Genomic DNA, 17,790 nt, shown 5'->3' with positions numbered 1-17,790 from the left:
AAACAACAAAAAGACTTGGACAAATGGGAGCCATTTTTAGATGGTTTAGACAGAAGTTTTAACATGATAATGATGTCAAATTTCCCCAAGCTGATCTATAAAACTGTCAGGAAAAAAAAAAAAGTCCTATGGGTTTGTTTGGTGGAACTCAAGGGTTGGTTCTAAAGTTCAACTGGAAAAATAAGCAAGAATATCTGAATACTTACAAATTAGTTATGAAAACAGTAGAAGACTGGTACAAAAAAAGAAAGGCAGGTCAATTGAAGAGAATGGAATGGGAGTCTAGAAACGTATCTACACAATATGAAAATCTGCAATATGATAAAAGGGTCATTTGCAAAAGTGAGGAAAGGACAGATTTAATAAACAGTCTTGCAGTAACTAGGCAGTTACCTAGGAAAAAAAAATAGTGGAGCCTTAAATTCAGGACAGATCAAATGTTTAAATGTGAAAAGTCAAAAAATAGAAATACCTAACTTTACTTTTAACATTCAAACAGTAGTAGATATACCTTGCCTTTGAAAAGAAGTGCAGAAAAGAATGCATAGTATGTTACAATTTGTGTTATATCCTATAGCATTTATACATGTGGATACATTTATGTATGTATATGGTATTTCTGGGGGGTATACAAGAATGTAGTGTTTGCACCTTTTTCTTCGAAAGGGAACTAAAAGATGAGTGTCAGGAGTAGGGAGACGGACTTGATTTTTTTAATGTTTAAACCAAGAAGATGTATTAGTTAATTTAAACAAAGAAATTAAAAACACATGCCAGAAAACAAAAACAAAAAACCTATACATAATAGTATACAATTAGTAGGACCCAAACAAGGTTAATTTGGTAACCCAAATTCTGACAGTAAAATATTGCATAGGAGTTTAAAATGTCTGAAAATAATATAAAAAGAGAACTGCTAGAGTTACTGAATCTTCTAAGATACATCAATTTTTTCAAAGGCAAAATAATATTCAGATCCTTAGGGATTTTTACCCTTGAGAACTGGTGTAAGCTACTGCTTTATGATAAGGGCAAAATAATATTCAGATCCTTAGGGATTTTTACCCTTGAGAACTGGTGTAAGCTACTGCTTTATGATAAGGGCGTTAAGAAAGACTATCTCCCTTTAATTTTTCTTCTAGGCATACTGCATATTTCATGGCCTGAATTTGTATATACACCAAATGAACAAAAATAAAGAGCAACTTCAAGTTAAAAAGTACCTCAAGGCAATACAAAAAAAGTAATTTTAATTTTTGATACATATTAAAACATTTCAGTCAGTTCTTCCTGACAGCATAACACGACAAATACACAAGACCGCAAACATGCTTTAAAATGACATTCAGCAAAGTACTTAAAATTTAATAAATAGCAATAATCACACACAAATACATTTTTCATACTCAATCATTAAGCTGCTAAAACAGACAGCTAAAGAATAAATAAATGGGAACTGACAATAAAAAAATATGCGGGGTTTTGCAATTCACTTTACTTTAAAAAGGGAGGGGATCTGAATGACTTCTTAATTTGCTTTTCATGTAGCATGATCCTCCCCTCATGAATAAAATATATTGAAAAAAATCACTTTCTTACAAGAATGCAGTCTTTTTTAAATACAACAAATAAATATGAAACCAGCAAAGCAACCTCAAGTTGTAATAAAAATGCCCCCTCACCCCCCCAAAAAAGCTATGGAAATATAGTCATCATGATAGCAAATAATAGTATTTAAAGTGATAGTGCTTCTGCACTAAACTCATCTGAGACCTTAATATGATTTTTAGTGCAAATCCCTAGGGTCCAATACAAGCATAACCCTGTATCAGGGCAAGACATTACCAGTTGGAACTTATCTTGTACAGTTTTTGTACACATAAAGTTCAAGATTTAATGCATAGTAGAATATCTTCATCTGCTTAATTTTGTCCTTAAATAGAGATGAAAAAGAAATGACTTGGGATTTTTACCACTTGGTTTGTACCATATAGAATATTAAAGTCAACATTAGAAAACCTATAAAAGTTTTTTTTGCCATTAATTTATCTAACTATCTAAATTTCACATCATTCCATGTCAAACATGAGAGAAAAAATTTTAGACAAAGTTTTTTTTTCCCTTTGACAAGCTCATGTTATGATGAAATACAGTAATGCTTAGACAAATGTTATATAAATAAAAATAGATGAGCATACGGAATTTTTACTTTTTATATTAACAACCTTAACATCTAGTGTATTAACTTACAAGATGTGTTGGCAAAAGCATAAAGGGTTTAATTAAAAGAAGGTATTATTCTGGACAAAGAAATATTTTAACATAGGATAGATAAACTGACACTCAAATGAGTTTCAGCAGCCATATCTCTACTGCTAACCACAGTACCGGAATGAAAACAATTAGAAACAAATGGAAAAACATTACTGAACAATCTGAATACATAATGCATTTTCAGCTGCTAAAATAGTAAACTCTAAAGTTCATAGAGTTACAGTTGTTTAATTTAACCATGCAGGCTAACATATGATAATAAGAAATCACCCTGCATCTTTTTTTTCTTTTTAAATGAAAACTAGTTTAATTGCAAAGTTATAAAACAATGAATGGATATTGCTCCAACTTGTATCCAGGCTCCCTGATGGGATCTGTACCTAACAAAGTAACAAAGCTTCATCATCACTCGTTTCAGTTTTCAGCGTTGCTTCTAAGCAAGAGTCCGGGATCTGGGCAGTGTGGACGATACCACAGCGCTCACAAGGGCCGTCACGACTACTTGGCCTCACTCCAGGATTTGTTCCACTATACGGTTGTCTGAACCCTTGCCCTTGATCGGAGGCAAGATCAAGAAGCGGTCTGGAGCAGTCATTCACGTCAAAGTCTGAAGCTCCTTCAGAAACTGGAATTAGCATTTCAACATCATCATCTTCTTCTCTTCCATTTACCCCATTATCAAGTTGTCTCAAAGGGCTCTGGTTCTGATTCACAGAGCTTGATCGCCCTAAGGTAAAACGTACCCAACGTAGCCCCTGAGTCATTCGACTTAGCGCACTTGTGAGCTGGTGCCGTGCTGGACTTACACTGGGGGGTTCCACGCTGGTCACATCCCGTCCGGTCTCTGTGTGACCCCCTCGGGTGCTCTGAGTGGAGGAACTTCCACTTGCTCCCACCGTTGCTTCTACAGCTGTCGTGGGAGGGACTTTTTGGGGCAAAGGAGCTGCAACCCCACCCGATGCTCCTGCTGTATCTCTTCTCTCATTTTCTGTGTCTGTGTCATCAGACTCCACGGAAAACAGACTTCTGTGAGTATGATTTCTTTCAGGTTCTCTGCTGGCACTCTGGCTAGGGACAACCTCATCTCCATCTGCTGAGACCAGAGCCAATGACCCTGAATGGCGTGACCTTGCAAAATTAAAAATACGATTCCAGATGTTGCTGGATCTGCCTGCCATAGGAAGCCTGATGGAAGTAAATCCAAGCTGAGACCGTACAGCCAGCCTCAGGTTTTCCAAAACAGACGCCTGCAAAAAAAAAAAAAAAAAAATCTTAAGACAGCTGAAAACAAGGTATTAAAACTGTTGTGGTAAAAATGCTATTACTCATTGTTAGGGTCTATGAAAGATAAATTAAATTCTCTCATTAATACAGGTTCATCCCACTCCAGAAACTAACCTATAACTGGAACCACTGTTTATTGTGTTTAAGATTTTCTTGATACTTATATATGAACTTTAAAATAATAATGTCAATCACAACAGCAATTTTGTTTTAAAACTTCACACAGTAATCCAATCCTAGAAATGTACCCAAGATGAAAATGAAACTTTAGCTAGGAGCATAGAATAATCTCTACCATAATTCTCTAAATGACTTACAGGAGTGTGAAAACCAGGCTGTTTATCTGTTTGTTTGGAAGAGAACAAATCAGACTTGATTTACAAGGTCAAAACCAAGGATTTGTTGGATGAGTAGATACTGAGAATTTATTTATATTACCATAAACAGAGGAATTATTATATTTGTAATGCAGCACAGAAAACAGAAAGTCAAAGAAAATAATTTGTTTACAGCACTATTCAATGGTATCTGAGACATTTAGGTTTCTTCTCAATCTTAAAGATTTAAGTCTTATTGTCATGTTAAACATAAATTATAACCTTATTCTTTGAAAACTGATGATTTTTAACTAGTGCATTTGGGAGGTGACCATATTGCTCAACTGAAAGAAAAACCTACTTTTTTTTTTGTAGATGAATGACTATCAGAATTATTTAAAAAAAGACAAAAACCCAACAAGCTACTGTTATAAAAACAGTCTTTAAGCTCCATCTAGTGGTTATAAAAAGGAGTAATCAAACTTGGAACAAACACAGCTTTCATCAATCTGACATTTAGTATTTTTACAACACAGTATTTCCAAGAAACAATGGTAAGTTGATATACTCTCTTTCAAATGAAGATACAGCTTCTATCTGCCAAAATGAATGACTCTTGCCCCTCCTCCTCACAGAAGAAAAGAAGGGAAGAGAATAAGAAAATGTGATAGTATGTTCTCCATCTCTCTCTGTGACTGGTACTGCATTTATTTGTGATTTCCATATAGACTTTTTGAATATAATCCCTGAAACATAATTCACAGAAAGCTAAGAAGCTACTATCATAGGAATATCTCATAGTCTGGCCTTAATAAAGAACAGATTGTCAATAAGAAATCTGAATATCAGCATATATAAATTCAGTATGGCAGTAAGATTCTTCACCAATTATGAATATAAATAAAAGTGGTTCACATCCCTGTGAACTCCACAGATCTGGTTCTCCTCATCTGGCATTCAAGTTCTAAGGCTTTGTGTGGGCACTGTCATTAAATCCAGCAAGGAACACAGGCTATTCAGCTATCCTCTCCGCTTAGGCAGCTGAGATCCACAACGCCTTCAGCACACTTCAAAGCCGACTTTAACAGGACAGTCTGCCACAGTGAGATGAGGTCCTCTACTCATTTCAAAGTCTGTTTAATTAAATGACAGCCAATTCAGTTCTACAAGGGGCTCTCATGATTGTTTTAGGAATAATTTCATATACTTCTTCAGTTTATGAAGAAGAAGAAAGAAAGCATGCCTCAGAAAGGATCACTATTTTGAATGAGATGGTAATTCAGAAAATAATTCTTTTTAAAAACTAATATAGGTATTTGATACTTTATTAACAAAAGTTTCAAACTTGAGAATTTAGTCTCATTAACTAAATAAAATCTAATTTACAAACATGTTTTTATTTTAAAACTTTTTTCAATCAAAATTCTCTCAGGGTAAATTATAACCCAAGAGGAAAGCTGTTATGGGGAGTTAATGAAACTTTACCCAAAGTGAAGTCTGACCTTTGCCCTTTACTTCTGGGAAGAGATCTCAATCCCTGGAATGTCATCTTTGATGGAAGTTGTCATTGCGTGGAGCCTTGGGCCAGCCACAGAGTAACAGTGTGTTTCAGGTGGAGGCTCTGAGCCACACAAATGTGATGCAGGGTGAGGGCTTTCAATCAGCAGAATCAGTCAATCTCTGAAGGGCTAGAGACCGGGATCAGTCACGTGTGTGATGAACTGTGCCTATGTGATGGAGCTCCTATAAAAACCTTGGATACGAGGTTTGGGTGAGCTTCCCTAGATGGCAATGTTTCAAGCATACTGTCATTCACTGGTGTTGAGAGAGGTACACTGTCCTGACATTATGGGGAAGAGACAATTGGAAGGCTTGTGTCTGGTAATCTCCTGAACCCTGTTCTATATGTCTCTTACTTTGGCTGATTTAATCTGGGTCCTTTCCCAGCAATAAAAGTTACACCATGGTAAATAACAGATTTCATTGAGCTCTGAGGCTTTCTAGTGAATTATCAACCTGAGAATGGTTTGGGGAGCCCCTGAACTTATAATTGGTGTTAGAAGGGAGGGCTATCATATGTGAACTATGCTCCATGTAACACAGTTGACTGAACTCTTGAAGGTACCCTCAAGGTATACTGGTGGTAGGTGACAGATGGTAGAGGGGGGTGCATGGAATTAACCATCCTCTGAATTCCTACCTAAAAAGAACCGTTCCCCATGGCAGGAACAACAATATATTATGAAAAAGCCACAATGCAGGTTCTTCCTATGTTGCACACAAAATTTTAACCAATAGAAATTCTGAATTACTTAGCAAATTATATTCAGAGAAATGTTTTAAAACTATAAATTCTCACAAAGACTTCCTAAGAAGACTCAAATAAGGTGACAGATTGCAATCAGAAATCTCGTTTACCAAAAAGGAAATGCACTTTCATTTTGAATGGAATTAATCACTGGGCTTCCCTGGTGGCTCAGCTGGGAAAAAACCTGCCTGCAAAGCAGGAAACCTGGGTTCGATCCTTGGGTTGGGAAGATCCCCTGGAGAAGGAAACAGCTACCCACTCCAGTATTCTGGCCTGGAGAATTCCATGGACTATCCATTGAGTTGCAAAGAGTCAGACACGACTGAATGACTTTCACTTTCAATCACTGGGAAAACAATGTCTAACAATTTCTCTTAATTCTGATACTGGGAACAATTTTTAGAATTATTTCATGATGAATTTACATTTTAAATGTATAAACCTTTATGGCCTTATGAACCCTGGCACAACTTTAAGAATTGAAAAATTTAAAAAGCAATTGCCAGGAACTATATTCAGCATCTTGTAATAACCTATTACAGAAAAAAAATATGAAAAAGAATGTATATAACTGTATATAACTGAATCACTTTGCTGTATACCAGAAACTAAGACAACACTGTAAATAAACTACATTTCAATTTAAAAAATTGCTAACAAAAATTTAAAGAATTCAGCAACATTAATAAAGAGTGACTATATGGGAGGGGAGTTTGGGGGAGAATGGATACATAAATATATATGGTTGAACCCCTTTGCCTTCTACCTGAAACTTTCGTTAACACTGTTAATTGGCTATACTCCAAATAAACTAAAAAAATTAAAAAAAAGAATGAGTCACTATTTAAAGAAAATTATATGGATTTTTAAGCATTGTAAAATTCAGCTGTGAAGAGGTTTTCTCTCAAGGCAGGTGGAAATATTAATTTCTTTTCAATGACTTATTTTAATCTTGCATGTTACTAACATATTTCTAAGCATATCAACCTTAGTATTTATTCTTAAATCTTCGAAATAGTTCAAGTAGAAAATAAGTTGTCAGACTTTACTTTTGAATTTCAATGTACTAAATTATTCTAAACATTAGGGTTTCCCAGATGGTGCTACTGGTAAAGAACCCACCTGCCAATGAAGGAAACGTAAGAGACACAGGTTTGATCCCTGGGTGGGGAAGATCTCCTGGAGGAGGGTATGGCAACTCTCTCCTGGAGAACCCCATGGACAGAGAAGCCTGGTGGGTTACAGTCTATGGGGTCGCAAAGAGTCGGACAAGACTGAGCGACTAAGCACATCCTACACATTAGGAAATGGCAACCCACTCCAGTGTTCTTGCCTGGAGAATCCTAGGGATGGGGGAGCCTGTCTATGGGGTCACACAGAGTCGGACACGACTGAAGTGACTTAGCAGCAGCAGCAAACATTAAAATGCTTAAGAATCACGTAACCAAATAAGAAGTAACGAATGAAAACTATACTTTTGAATTTGTTAAAATATAAGGAAACAACTAGAGTAGACCCTTGAGCAACACGGGCTTGCCCAGGTGCACTTACTTACAGATTTTTTTTACTACAGCACCACATCCCCTATGGTTGGCTGAACTTGTGGACGCTGAACTCTAGACAGAAGGCTGACTATAAAGTTATTGTTTAGTTGCTCAGTCATGTCCAGCTCTCTTGTGACCCCATGGATTGTAGCCCAGGCTTCTCTGTCCATGGGATTTCCCAGGCAAGAATACTGGAGAGGGTTGCCATTTCCTTCTCCAGGGGATCTTCCCGACCCAGGGATCAAACTGCATCTCCTGCACTGGCAGGTGGATTCTTTACTACTGGGCCACCTGGGAAGCTCAACTATAAAGTTACATGTGAATTTTCACCTGCATGGAGCACTGACGCCCCTAACCCCCACATTGTTCAGGAGTCAACTGTATAATTTCAAATCTTCCATTTATTTAATTCTTGACTCAACTGCAAAAATTCTAACACAATCAAGGGTCCTTCACCATTACATGTAAGTATAGACTTCATTTTAAGAGGTACTGAAATAGAAATCATAAACTGTAACATACCTGATTAGGTGAACAAACAGGAAAATCTTCAACTGGTGGAATTAAACCCTGAGCGATCAATTGTCCATAAGAGGGAGGAGCTTCTCTTCTTAACAGTTCTGCTTCCACTCTGGACAACTGTGTTTCGAATGATCTTTGAGAGAAACAGAGGGATGAAAGGAGTTAAAAAAAAAAAAAAAGGGCAAGCCAAAAAAGTAATTCTGTAATTATCAACAATTAAAACAATCTGAATTTTAATATATTTGTTCATTTGTAAAGAAGAATCAGTCACCATTTGGTGAGGATCTATACTACCCTACACTGAGAACAGAGATGAAGCAGACAGTCCAGCCTCATGTGATTTTACACTAGAGGCCTGGATCACTAAGTTTTAATAAATTAAATATCCCTGTAAAAGATAAAAGTACTAGATGTTTACCCTTCTGAGATCATAGGGGCTTGAGACTTGAGGTGAAAGAATTTGAATATTCTTAGAAGACACTACTGGGCTCGTGTGTGTGTGTGTGTGTGTGTGTGTGTGTGTGTGTGTGTGTCTGTGTGTGTGTGTGTGTGTGTGTCTGTGTGTGCTAAGTCCCTTCAGTCATGCCCAACTATTTGCAACTCTATGGACTATAATCCTTCATGCTCCTCAGTCCATGGGGCTTCTCCAGGCAAGAATACTAGACTGGGCTGCCATGCCCTCCTCCAGGGGATCTTCCCTACCCAGGGATCAAACCCATGTCTCTTATATATGTCCTGCACTGCAGGTGGGTTCTTTACCACTCTTTATGTTGCTTACTTGCTTTTATGTTGCAATGTATTAAAACATTTCTGGCCACTTATGCTCACTTATGCCAGTAAGAAGCATATGGTTGTTTTGATACTGTGCATCTGTTCTTGGCTGTCTGGGATGTGAATTCTTTGTTTTATGTATTACTTGCAGCTCTCCTGGGGCTGATGGTCATGGTCTCCACAGGAGCTTTCTAGAAGACCTTTCTGCCATCACCTTCTCCAGGTCTCTCCTCTGCCACGTGGAAGACGGCTCTCCCTGAGGGCCACCCTTTCACGCTGAACCATTTCTTACTTAACTGAGATCCTCTGACTTTTATACCACTTTATTTTATAGCTCTTATAGCATTTATATGTTTTATCATTTAATCCTACCCATCAGTTCCTTCCTTCTAACAGTAAACTGCCTGTGAGATTACTCCTACTCATTGCTCTATTCACCTGTATACTGCTTTGAACACAGAAGGCTCTCAAATGTCTGGCATTGTTGAATTAATATTTACAAAAACTCAGGTTAAAGCACTACAACCAAGAATTACAGCTTGCAAAATTCCGATAAAACATGTTAATCTGAAAACAGTACAGACTGCCTTTTCTCACCTCGTTAACTCGTGTTTGTTTTTTAATGCGCTTATTAACCTTTTGAATCATACGTTGTTCATAGTAATTTTATAAATCACAGACAATATGTAGCTCTGTCTCCAATAGTGTAACAAAAATATATTGCTCATCTCCTTAAAAAATGTGTTGTAAATATCTCGGCCATGTTTTTACTGTACAGAGCACACAACACCATAGCTCTGTCTTGATACTGACCTTCGTTCAAACATTCTCAGAGAATAAAGCTTACAGGTGCACCCCAAGGCAATGACCAGCAGCAGGCCACAGATGAGGCTCCCTATGACGGCTGCAGTGATGACCCGGGTTGGCACAATCACTGGGCAGTTCTCCTCGTCACTGCCATCGCCACAGTCGTCCTGAGAGTCACATACCCAGCTTTCAAACACACACCGGTTGTTCTTACAATGAAAATTTCCTGGCTGGCAAAAAAAGCAGTTTTTTTCATCGGAGCCATTTGGGCAGTGGTTCTGGTAGTTGCAGCGGTCGGAGCGAGGGTAGCAGACACCATTCCGGGAACATGGGAACTCCTCCTTCTGGCATACGGTACAGTTGATCTCGTCCCTCCCGTTTGGGCAATGCCAGTAGCCATCACAGCGCTGCTGCTCGGTGTAGCAGCCCCAGTTCCCTCCACAGGGGATCTCCCACGGCAGACAGAAGCCATCTACCTGGTAAGTAGCATTAAAGCCCCTGGCCGCATTGACTTTATCAGCACAGAAATGGACCCTTATCTGTCCAGAAGAAGACACGACAGTGAGAGGTGCGTGAGAATCAAAAGCGGTCAACACACGCAGAAGCTTGTGCGGATTTTCCTCTAATCCATCGTATATTTTGACATAATCACCATAACCAGTACCATCAAGTTTAAAGTCTGTGAAGCGTAAGATGACTTTGCGGTGATCACCAGTGTCTATTAACCAGGTGCAATTGCTTCCGGGAGGATAAAAGTCTGGATAATTGGGAGAATTAAAAGTACCATAAAAATATTTTAACCACTGCCCACAAGTGGGCACATCACAGTCGATCTCATCTCCGAGGTCAAGGCAGTCAATGTTGCCATCGCATTTTAAAGACTCGGGTAGGCAGGTGTAGACTTTGGTAAACCGAGACAGACACTGGAACTGGTTGTAAGCACAGGGCTGGAAGGAGGCAGATGTTGGAGGATTCGCTTCTCTGGCACAGATCTCTTCATCAGAACTGTCTCCGCATTCATCCATGTTGTTGCATTTCCAGGCTGCTGGTATGCACTTTCCATTTCCACAGCGAAACTGGTCACAAGCACAGTTTGGTTCTTCAGATTTCCCTGAGAGGTCAGTGAGAGGAGGGAGATGGAGAGGTAAGGAGGGAAAAAAAACATATTCTTTAAAGGATATGTAACAGCAAGTGGTATTTTTATTGTAAATGTTAATTAATTAGCTCAGGTGATAGCTGGGCTTAAGCAAAAAATTTAATTAATACTGGCTTACTGATTACTCAGAACTTTAATTAAATAATACTTATGGTTTGTTCCATGAAGATCTCTACAGCTGATCTAAAGATAAAGGACCGATTCTGTTTTTGCAGAAGCTGCTTTGCTACAGAACATTTAGTAAAGTGATATAAGATATATGAGCCAGGAGGATATACTGCCTAAGAATTTTAAATATCCTACTGAATAAACATTTTGAAATGAAGAAAAACTCCTCCATAATAATCACCTTTTCAAATCAATCCATTTTAATGTTCTTTTCTAGTTATTTATATTTATTTATGTACATATACACAATATCTTGCAAGTCCATTATCTAGACTCAAGAGCAGGGGGAAGGAGAGAGAAAAGAACTGAAATGTTCATAGAATTCTAATTGTTTAGTAGGCTATCCTAAATATGTATCAAGAACGAGATAGGGAAAGAAAACTAAACATTAGCATCCTACAGTCCACACTGATGATGTCAGCCAAAGGCTTTCCTCTCCATCAGCAACTTATTTACTGGCAAATAGGTGACAGAAATTGCTTCAGAATCTAAGTAATTATTACAAAGACGTGCTTTTAATAAAAAAGAGAAAAATTAGCATATGTTGCTAAAGGTGACCATGTTAATTTCAGAAAAATATAAAATTATTTTCAGCAAAAGTTTACGGGACTCTAATGTCGGAGTTCTTCATATTTTTAAGATCTGGTCACACTATTTGGATAAAGTTTAAGAACTAGCAAAAGAAGACTTCTGATACTACAAACTATGAAAGTAAAATTGATTGTGTCTTTTCTTTGAAGGTATAAAGATAACGGTAACACACACAAAAACACATTCTGAAGTAACATGCAGGATACGGGTGACCCCTGAGGGGAAAAAAGTTCCTTTTAAAATAAATATATTCAAAGTATTTACAAAGACTGACTTCAGCGTGTAAAATTAACCATTTTATTAGGATTATACAAAATGCCTTTTGGAGACCTAACTCTAGGGCACCTGAACCTTTTGCCTCGAATTCCTCAATCTCAGCTGTCTTGGTATTTAGTCACAATAAAATGGACGTTGTTTAGAAGGCAAGTCCTGAAGTGACTGAGGAGTTAATATGATAGAATTCTGTTTCAAACCTTTCTTCTTATATAAAAACATACCTGAAAAGTATGCCAGCCTGAAACCCTTCCTAGAGATACTGTCATCAGAATGGAACCTGATCCAGACGTGGTCTTGGGAAGAAATGTACGGCGGTGGGATTGTGGAACCACAGGCTCTGTAGCTTTCAATATTCTTGTATGTTTCTATCGTCAACCAGTCCAAACTGCATCTTCTGGACCCTTGAATATCAAAATCCTGAAAACTACAAATGAAAAGTCAGAAAAGGCTATTGAAAGGAAATTTTGGAAAAAAAATTTCATAAAAAAAAAATCAAAATAACTGAGAAGTTTATTATAAGCCTCTAAATATTCACTGATTCTCCTGGCTCTTCTTAGCATACAACTGTTTCATCAAAAAATAATAACAATAATACTTCTGTGTTCCTAATATTTATATCTCTTTCCTAGATTCCAGAATAATACTTCTTCAAAAGTAACACAAAGTTCCAAAATAATGCTAAAAAAAACAGGAGATAGTTGGCACGGCACCTTTTTCTTCTCCCTGTATGTTTTTAGGAAGGACCACTTCTAATTTCTAATACACTAAACTGTTCTCTGGACCAGAAACACCACTCCATAATTCAATGAACTGAAGGACACAGAGGAAGTCAGCCTTCCCTTAGATTAGACTGGTTCATCTGCTTGTATAATGAAAAGTTTATAGCTTACATTTTCAGGAGAGCAAATAGCACAAACCTGAGCCAAGTAAAGAAGTTAAAAATGAACAAACAAAAAAAAAACTTCAGTGACAAGTTCCTGAGTTTGGGAATACTTTTCTACATAAATGATTTATAGCCAAATGTTATCTTATAGTTTGTAAAACATGGGCACAAATAAAGGACAGAAAGGACTTCCCAAGTGGCTCTGTGGTAAAGAATCCACCTGCCAATGCTGGAGATGCTAGAGACGTGGGTTCTGTTTCTGGGTTGGGAAGATCCCCTGGAGGAGGAAACGGCAACCCATTCCAGTATTCTTGCCTGGGAAGAATGGACAGAGGAGCCTGATGGGCTATAGTGCACATGGTCACAAAAAGTCAGACATGGCTGAGGAACTGAGCATGTACGCAAAGGACAAAACAGTCAAAGAAGCAGCACATAAAAAATTAGCCAAAAAGTGAGATTCCTTGCCTTTGCCTTAAAGCCAAGTGATGATAAAGTTAATTATCTGAGGATTATTACACCAGGCTATTTCCTCTTTAAATATTTTGAGTAACTAGAACAAAGGCTGACATTTTGACTGCTTCCAGTTTTTCACTATTATGAACAATGCTTTAAGGAATTCACATACATGTTCTCTCCATACACACATAAGCAAGTATTTCTGTAGGACAGCTTTTTCTAGAAGTAGAATTGTTAGATCCAAGCATGCAATTCCACTTTAAAGTTGATGGTGGCATTGAGAAAATGTTTATACCAACTCACAATTCCACTGAATGTGTGTGAAAAAGTACCTTATACTCTACAACTCTGGCAAAAGGAAGCATTTTATTTCCAAAGATTTGTTGCCAATTAGCTGCATAAAATAAATTTATCATTGTTCTGGTCTCCATTTCCTTATTTACTGAGATTGAAACACTTTTCCTATGTTTATTAGATATTTCTATTTCTTTTCCTGTGAATCGCACTGTTATATCCTTCGTACACTGAAATGTATTCTTATTCAAGAGCTCTTTATAAACATGTGGGGCTTCCCTGGTGGCTTGGACGGTAAACAATCTGCCTGCAATGCAGGAGACTCAGTTTCGATCCCTGGGTTGGGAAGATTCCCTAGAGAAGGTAATGGCTACTCACTCCAGTATTCTTATCTGGAGAATTCCATGGATGGAGGAGCCTGGCGGGCTACAGTCCATGGCGTCATGAAGAGTTGGATATAACTGATCAACTATCACTTTCACTTTTAAACGTATCTTTTTGAGGCATGTAGGTTACACAAGATATATATGTACAACCACTCACACCCATACTCTCCAGTAGTTGGTGCTCCCTGTGGTGCTAAATTTGATGCTAAATTTAGTTGGTGCTAAAAGTATTTTGAATTTCAGCCATTACTGGGCATGAAATGGCATCTCTCATGGTTGTTTTGTGTGCATTTCCTGAAAGACCAATGATGTTGAACATTTTTTCATGTGCTTATTGGACATTCTTATATCTTCTTTGAAGTGTCTGTTCAAGTCTCCTGTCCTTTTAAAAAAATTTGAGCTATAAAAATTCTTTGTACATTCTGGATCCAAGTACTTTATTAGATATGTGTATTGCTAATATTTTCTCTATTCATGGGTTGCTTTTTCACTTTCTTAATGGTATCTGTTAATGAGACAGATTTTTTTTGAAGTATGGTTGACTAACAACATTATATTAGTTTCAGGGATACAACACAGTAACTTGATATTTTTATAGCTTATACTCCATATAAAATTATTACTACATATTGGCTATATTCTTGTGTGCTGTATATTACATCCTTATAACTTTTTAATTTTATACATAGTAGTTTGTACCTCAACAGTCCTCCACTTATCTTATCCCTCTCCACTGGTAACCACTAGTTTGTTCTCTGTATTTGTGAGTCTGTTTCTGTTTTGTTATATTCACTAATGTGTTTTATTTTTCAGATTCCACATAAACTAAAAATATACAGTATTTGTCTTTCTCTTTCTGACTTATTTCACTAAGCATAATATCCTTGTAGGTCTATCCACACTGTTGGAAATGGCAAAATTTCATTCTTTTTTATGGCTGAGAAATATTCCACCACCATACACACCTCTCCCCACCCCCCCAACACATAATTTTTATCCATTTATCTGTATTTCATGTCTTGGCTACAATAAACAATGTTGCTATGAACACTGGGATGCATTTATCTTTCCAAATTATATATATATATTTTCATTTTCTTTGGGTATGAAGAGTGGAACTGCAAGGTCGTGTGGCAGTTCTATTTTTCAGTTTTTCAGGAACTTATGTGCTGTTTTCCACAGTGGCTGTGCTGAATGGGAGAAGATATTTGCAAATGACATGTCCAATAAGGGGTTAATTATCCAAAATACACAAAGAACTCATACAACTCAGTATCAAAAAAACAACCTAATTAAAGTGGGTTGGCAGAGCATCTGAACAGACATTTTTCCAAAGGAGACATACAGATGGCCAACAGGCATATGAAAAGATGCTCAACATTTCTAATCATCAAGGGAAATGCAACACAAAACCACAATGAGATACCACCTCACATCTGTCAAAGCCGTGTTGGTCAGGATGTGGAAAAAAGGGAACCACCTTTGTGCACTGTTGGTGGAACCACATGGAAAACAGTATGGAGATTCCTCAGAAAACTAAAAATAGAACTACCATATGATCTAGCAATTCCACTCCTAGATATTTATGGAAGAAAACAAAACATTAATTAGAAAAGATATATGTACCCCTATCTTGAGAGTCCCTTGGACTGCAAGGAGATCCAACCAATCTATTCTGAAGGAGATCAGCCCTGGGATTTCTTTGGAAGGAATGATGCTAAAGCTGAAACTCCAGTACTTTGGCCACCTCATGTGAAGAGCTGACTCATTGGAAAAGACTCTGATGCTGGGAGGGATTGGGGGCAGGAGGAGAAGGGGACGACAGAGGATGAGATGGCTGGATGGCATCACTGACTCGATGGATGTGAGTCTGCGTGAACTCCGGGAGTTGGTGATGGACAGGGAGGCCTGGCGTGCTGCGACTCATGAGGTCGCAAAGAGTCGGACACGACTGAGCGACTGAACTGAACTGAATGTTTATGCTGGCTTGTGGAATCTCAGTTCCCTGACCACGGATTGAACCTGGGTCATGGCAGGGAAAGCCTGGAATTCTAACCACTAAGCCATCAGGGAATTCCCAACTTTTAATCAACTAAAATGTTTAAGATTCATGAAATCAGGGACCTGATCCAGAACAAAAGAAATAATCAGTAGTTGTCTCTTCATGTATACACTATGAGGATTTGATTTTCCAATATTCATTTAGGGTGCTTAAAACACATTTATAAGTAGAAACAGTTTTCAGTCTTCTTTTTTTATGCTTTGTAATAGTTTATGTAACAGATTGTTTACAAATCTGCACCTTGTGCTTCTTCACAGTACAGATGATTTAGGGTAGATGTTTTCCATTTCTTCATGCTTTTTGGTTTAATCAGCTTTTCCTAAACTTTCAATAAGTCAATTTTGATAATTTAAATTTTCTTAGAAGTCATTTGCCCTTAAAAGTAAAATTTATCACGGCAAAACTTCACATAGTACTTTCACACAACTGTTTAAATTTTTGTATCTATGGTCTTTAAATTTGTTTGGGTTTTCTTTGTAGATAAGTGTAACACTGGCAAATAAGAATTTTACGTCTTCCTTTTCATTTTTTTAAAATATCACTAATTTCTATTTGTTGGAGTGTTGTATTGATTGAGGGTTCAAGTACAAGCAGTGACAGTATGTAACCCTGTTTTGGTCCTTTTTGTTAAATTAACTTCAATATTGTTTGATTTTTAAAATTTTTGAAAGTTAAGAACACTTCTTTCTCTATTCATTTGGCATTGCCTGTAAAATTATCTGGGTGTAGAATCTTATTTTGACTGTTGATTTAATTTATTTAATGGTACTGCATTAGTTAGTTTTCTAATTCTTCTTGAATCAATTTGGTAACACACATTCAGAAAATGATTCACTTCATCTAATTTATGGAAGTATCAATATAAACCATTCACGATATTCCTTTGTGACTTTTAAAATCTCTGTTGTTGTATTTATAACTATAGACATTTTTGTTCTTATTTCTATATCTTTTTTTTCCTTCACTCTTGCCTTGAGATCTGTCTTTGTTTATTTTCCTCAGTTTTTCAGAAAACCAGTTTTTTTTTTCTGTTTAATTATTTCTGATAAAGATTTTTTTCTGTTTTTTTTTCTGTTTAATTTTAATTCATTTTTTCTGTTTAATTATTTTCTGGTAAAGATTACCCTGTAGTTTTTATTCTAACTCTTGAGAAAATGCTGAGCTAATATATTTTCCACTTTACTTTCCATGCATTTATTTTTAATTCAATGCATTAAAGTTGTAAATTTTTCACTAACTGCTGTTTCAATGTAGTTCAACAGTTTTAATATCTAATATTTTCATTACGGCTATTTAAAAATATTTTGAGTTCCACTGTGCCTTCCATCTTTGGTGCAGTTGTTATTTAGGAATATGTTTCTGAACATATGGGCTTTCTAATTGTTGTTTTCCAATTTAACTGTGTTATGGTCAGAGAACACAACCTGAATGATGTAGGCTGGAAATACAATGAGAATTCCTTTGTTATTTAATGTATAATCAATTTTAAAATAAATGTTGTACATGTCATTAAAAGGAATGTGCATTCTCTATCCACTGAGATAGGTATAAAAATCACACATATACGTGATATATGTGTCTACTGGATTAATATCAAAATTTCTCTATTTTTACTTACTGTTTTCCTGTTTAAATTCAGATAAATGTTTACAAACTTCCACAGTAATTGTGGACTAGTAAAACTTGGTCAG

At 36.8% G+C, this 17,790-nt stretch overlaps 1 protein-coding gene across 3 annotated transcripts in view; it reads right to left on the bottom strand.

Annotated features, from left to right (window-relative positions):
- Positions 1–1,314: 1,314 nt before the first annotated feature.
- The window catches only part of LRP12 (LDL receptor related protein 12), an 88,738-nt gene continuing 72,262 nt past the window's right edge, over positions 1,315–17,790 (bottom strand). For all 3 annotated transcript variants that reach the window (XM_052651627.1, XM_052651626.1, XM_052651628.1), the window contains 4 exons: positions 12,240–12,442; positions 9,834–10,938; positions 8,250–8,382; positions 1,315–3,521 (listed from right to left, as the gene is read on the bottom strand). In XM_052651627.1, the coding sequence (XP_052507587.1) occupies positions 2,655–3,521; positions 8,250–8,382; positions 9,834–10,938; positions 12,240–12,442 (2,308 nt within the window). In that variant the 3' untranslated portion in view covers positions 1,315–2,654. The remainder of the gene's footprint in view (positions 3,522–8,249; positions 8,383–9,833; positions 10,939–12,239; positions 12,443–17,790) is intronic.

The sequence above is a fragment of the Budorcas taxicolor genome, chromosome 14 (genome assembly GCF_023091745.1).
Source record: "Budorcas taxicolor isolate Tak-1 chromosome 14, Takin1.1, whole genome shotgun sequence".
Lineage (NCBI taxonomy): Eukaryota > Metazoa > Chordata > Mammalia > Artiodactyla > Bovidae > Budorcas > Budorcas taxicolor.
The sequence above is the reverse complement of the archived record's forward strand: the minus strand, read 5'-3'. Positions and strand labels throughout refer to the sequence as shown.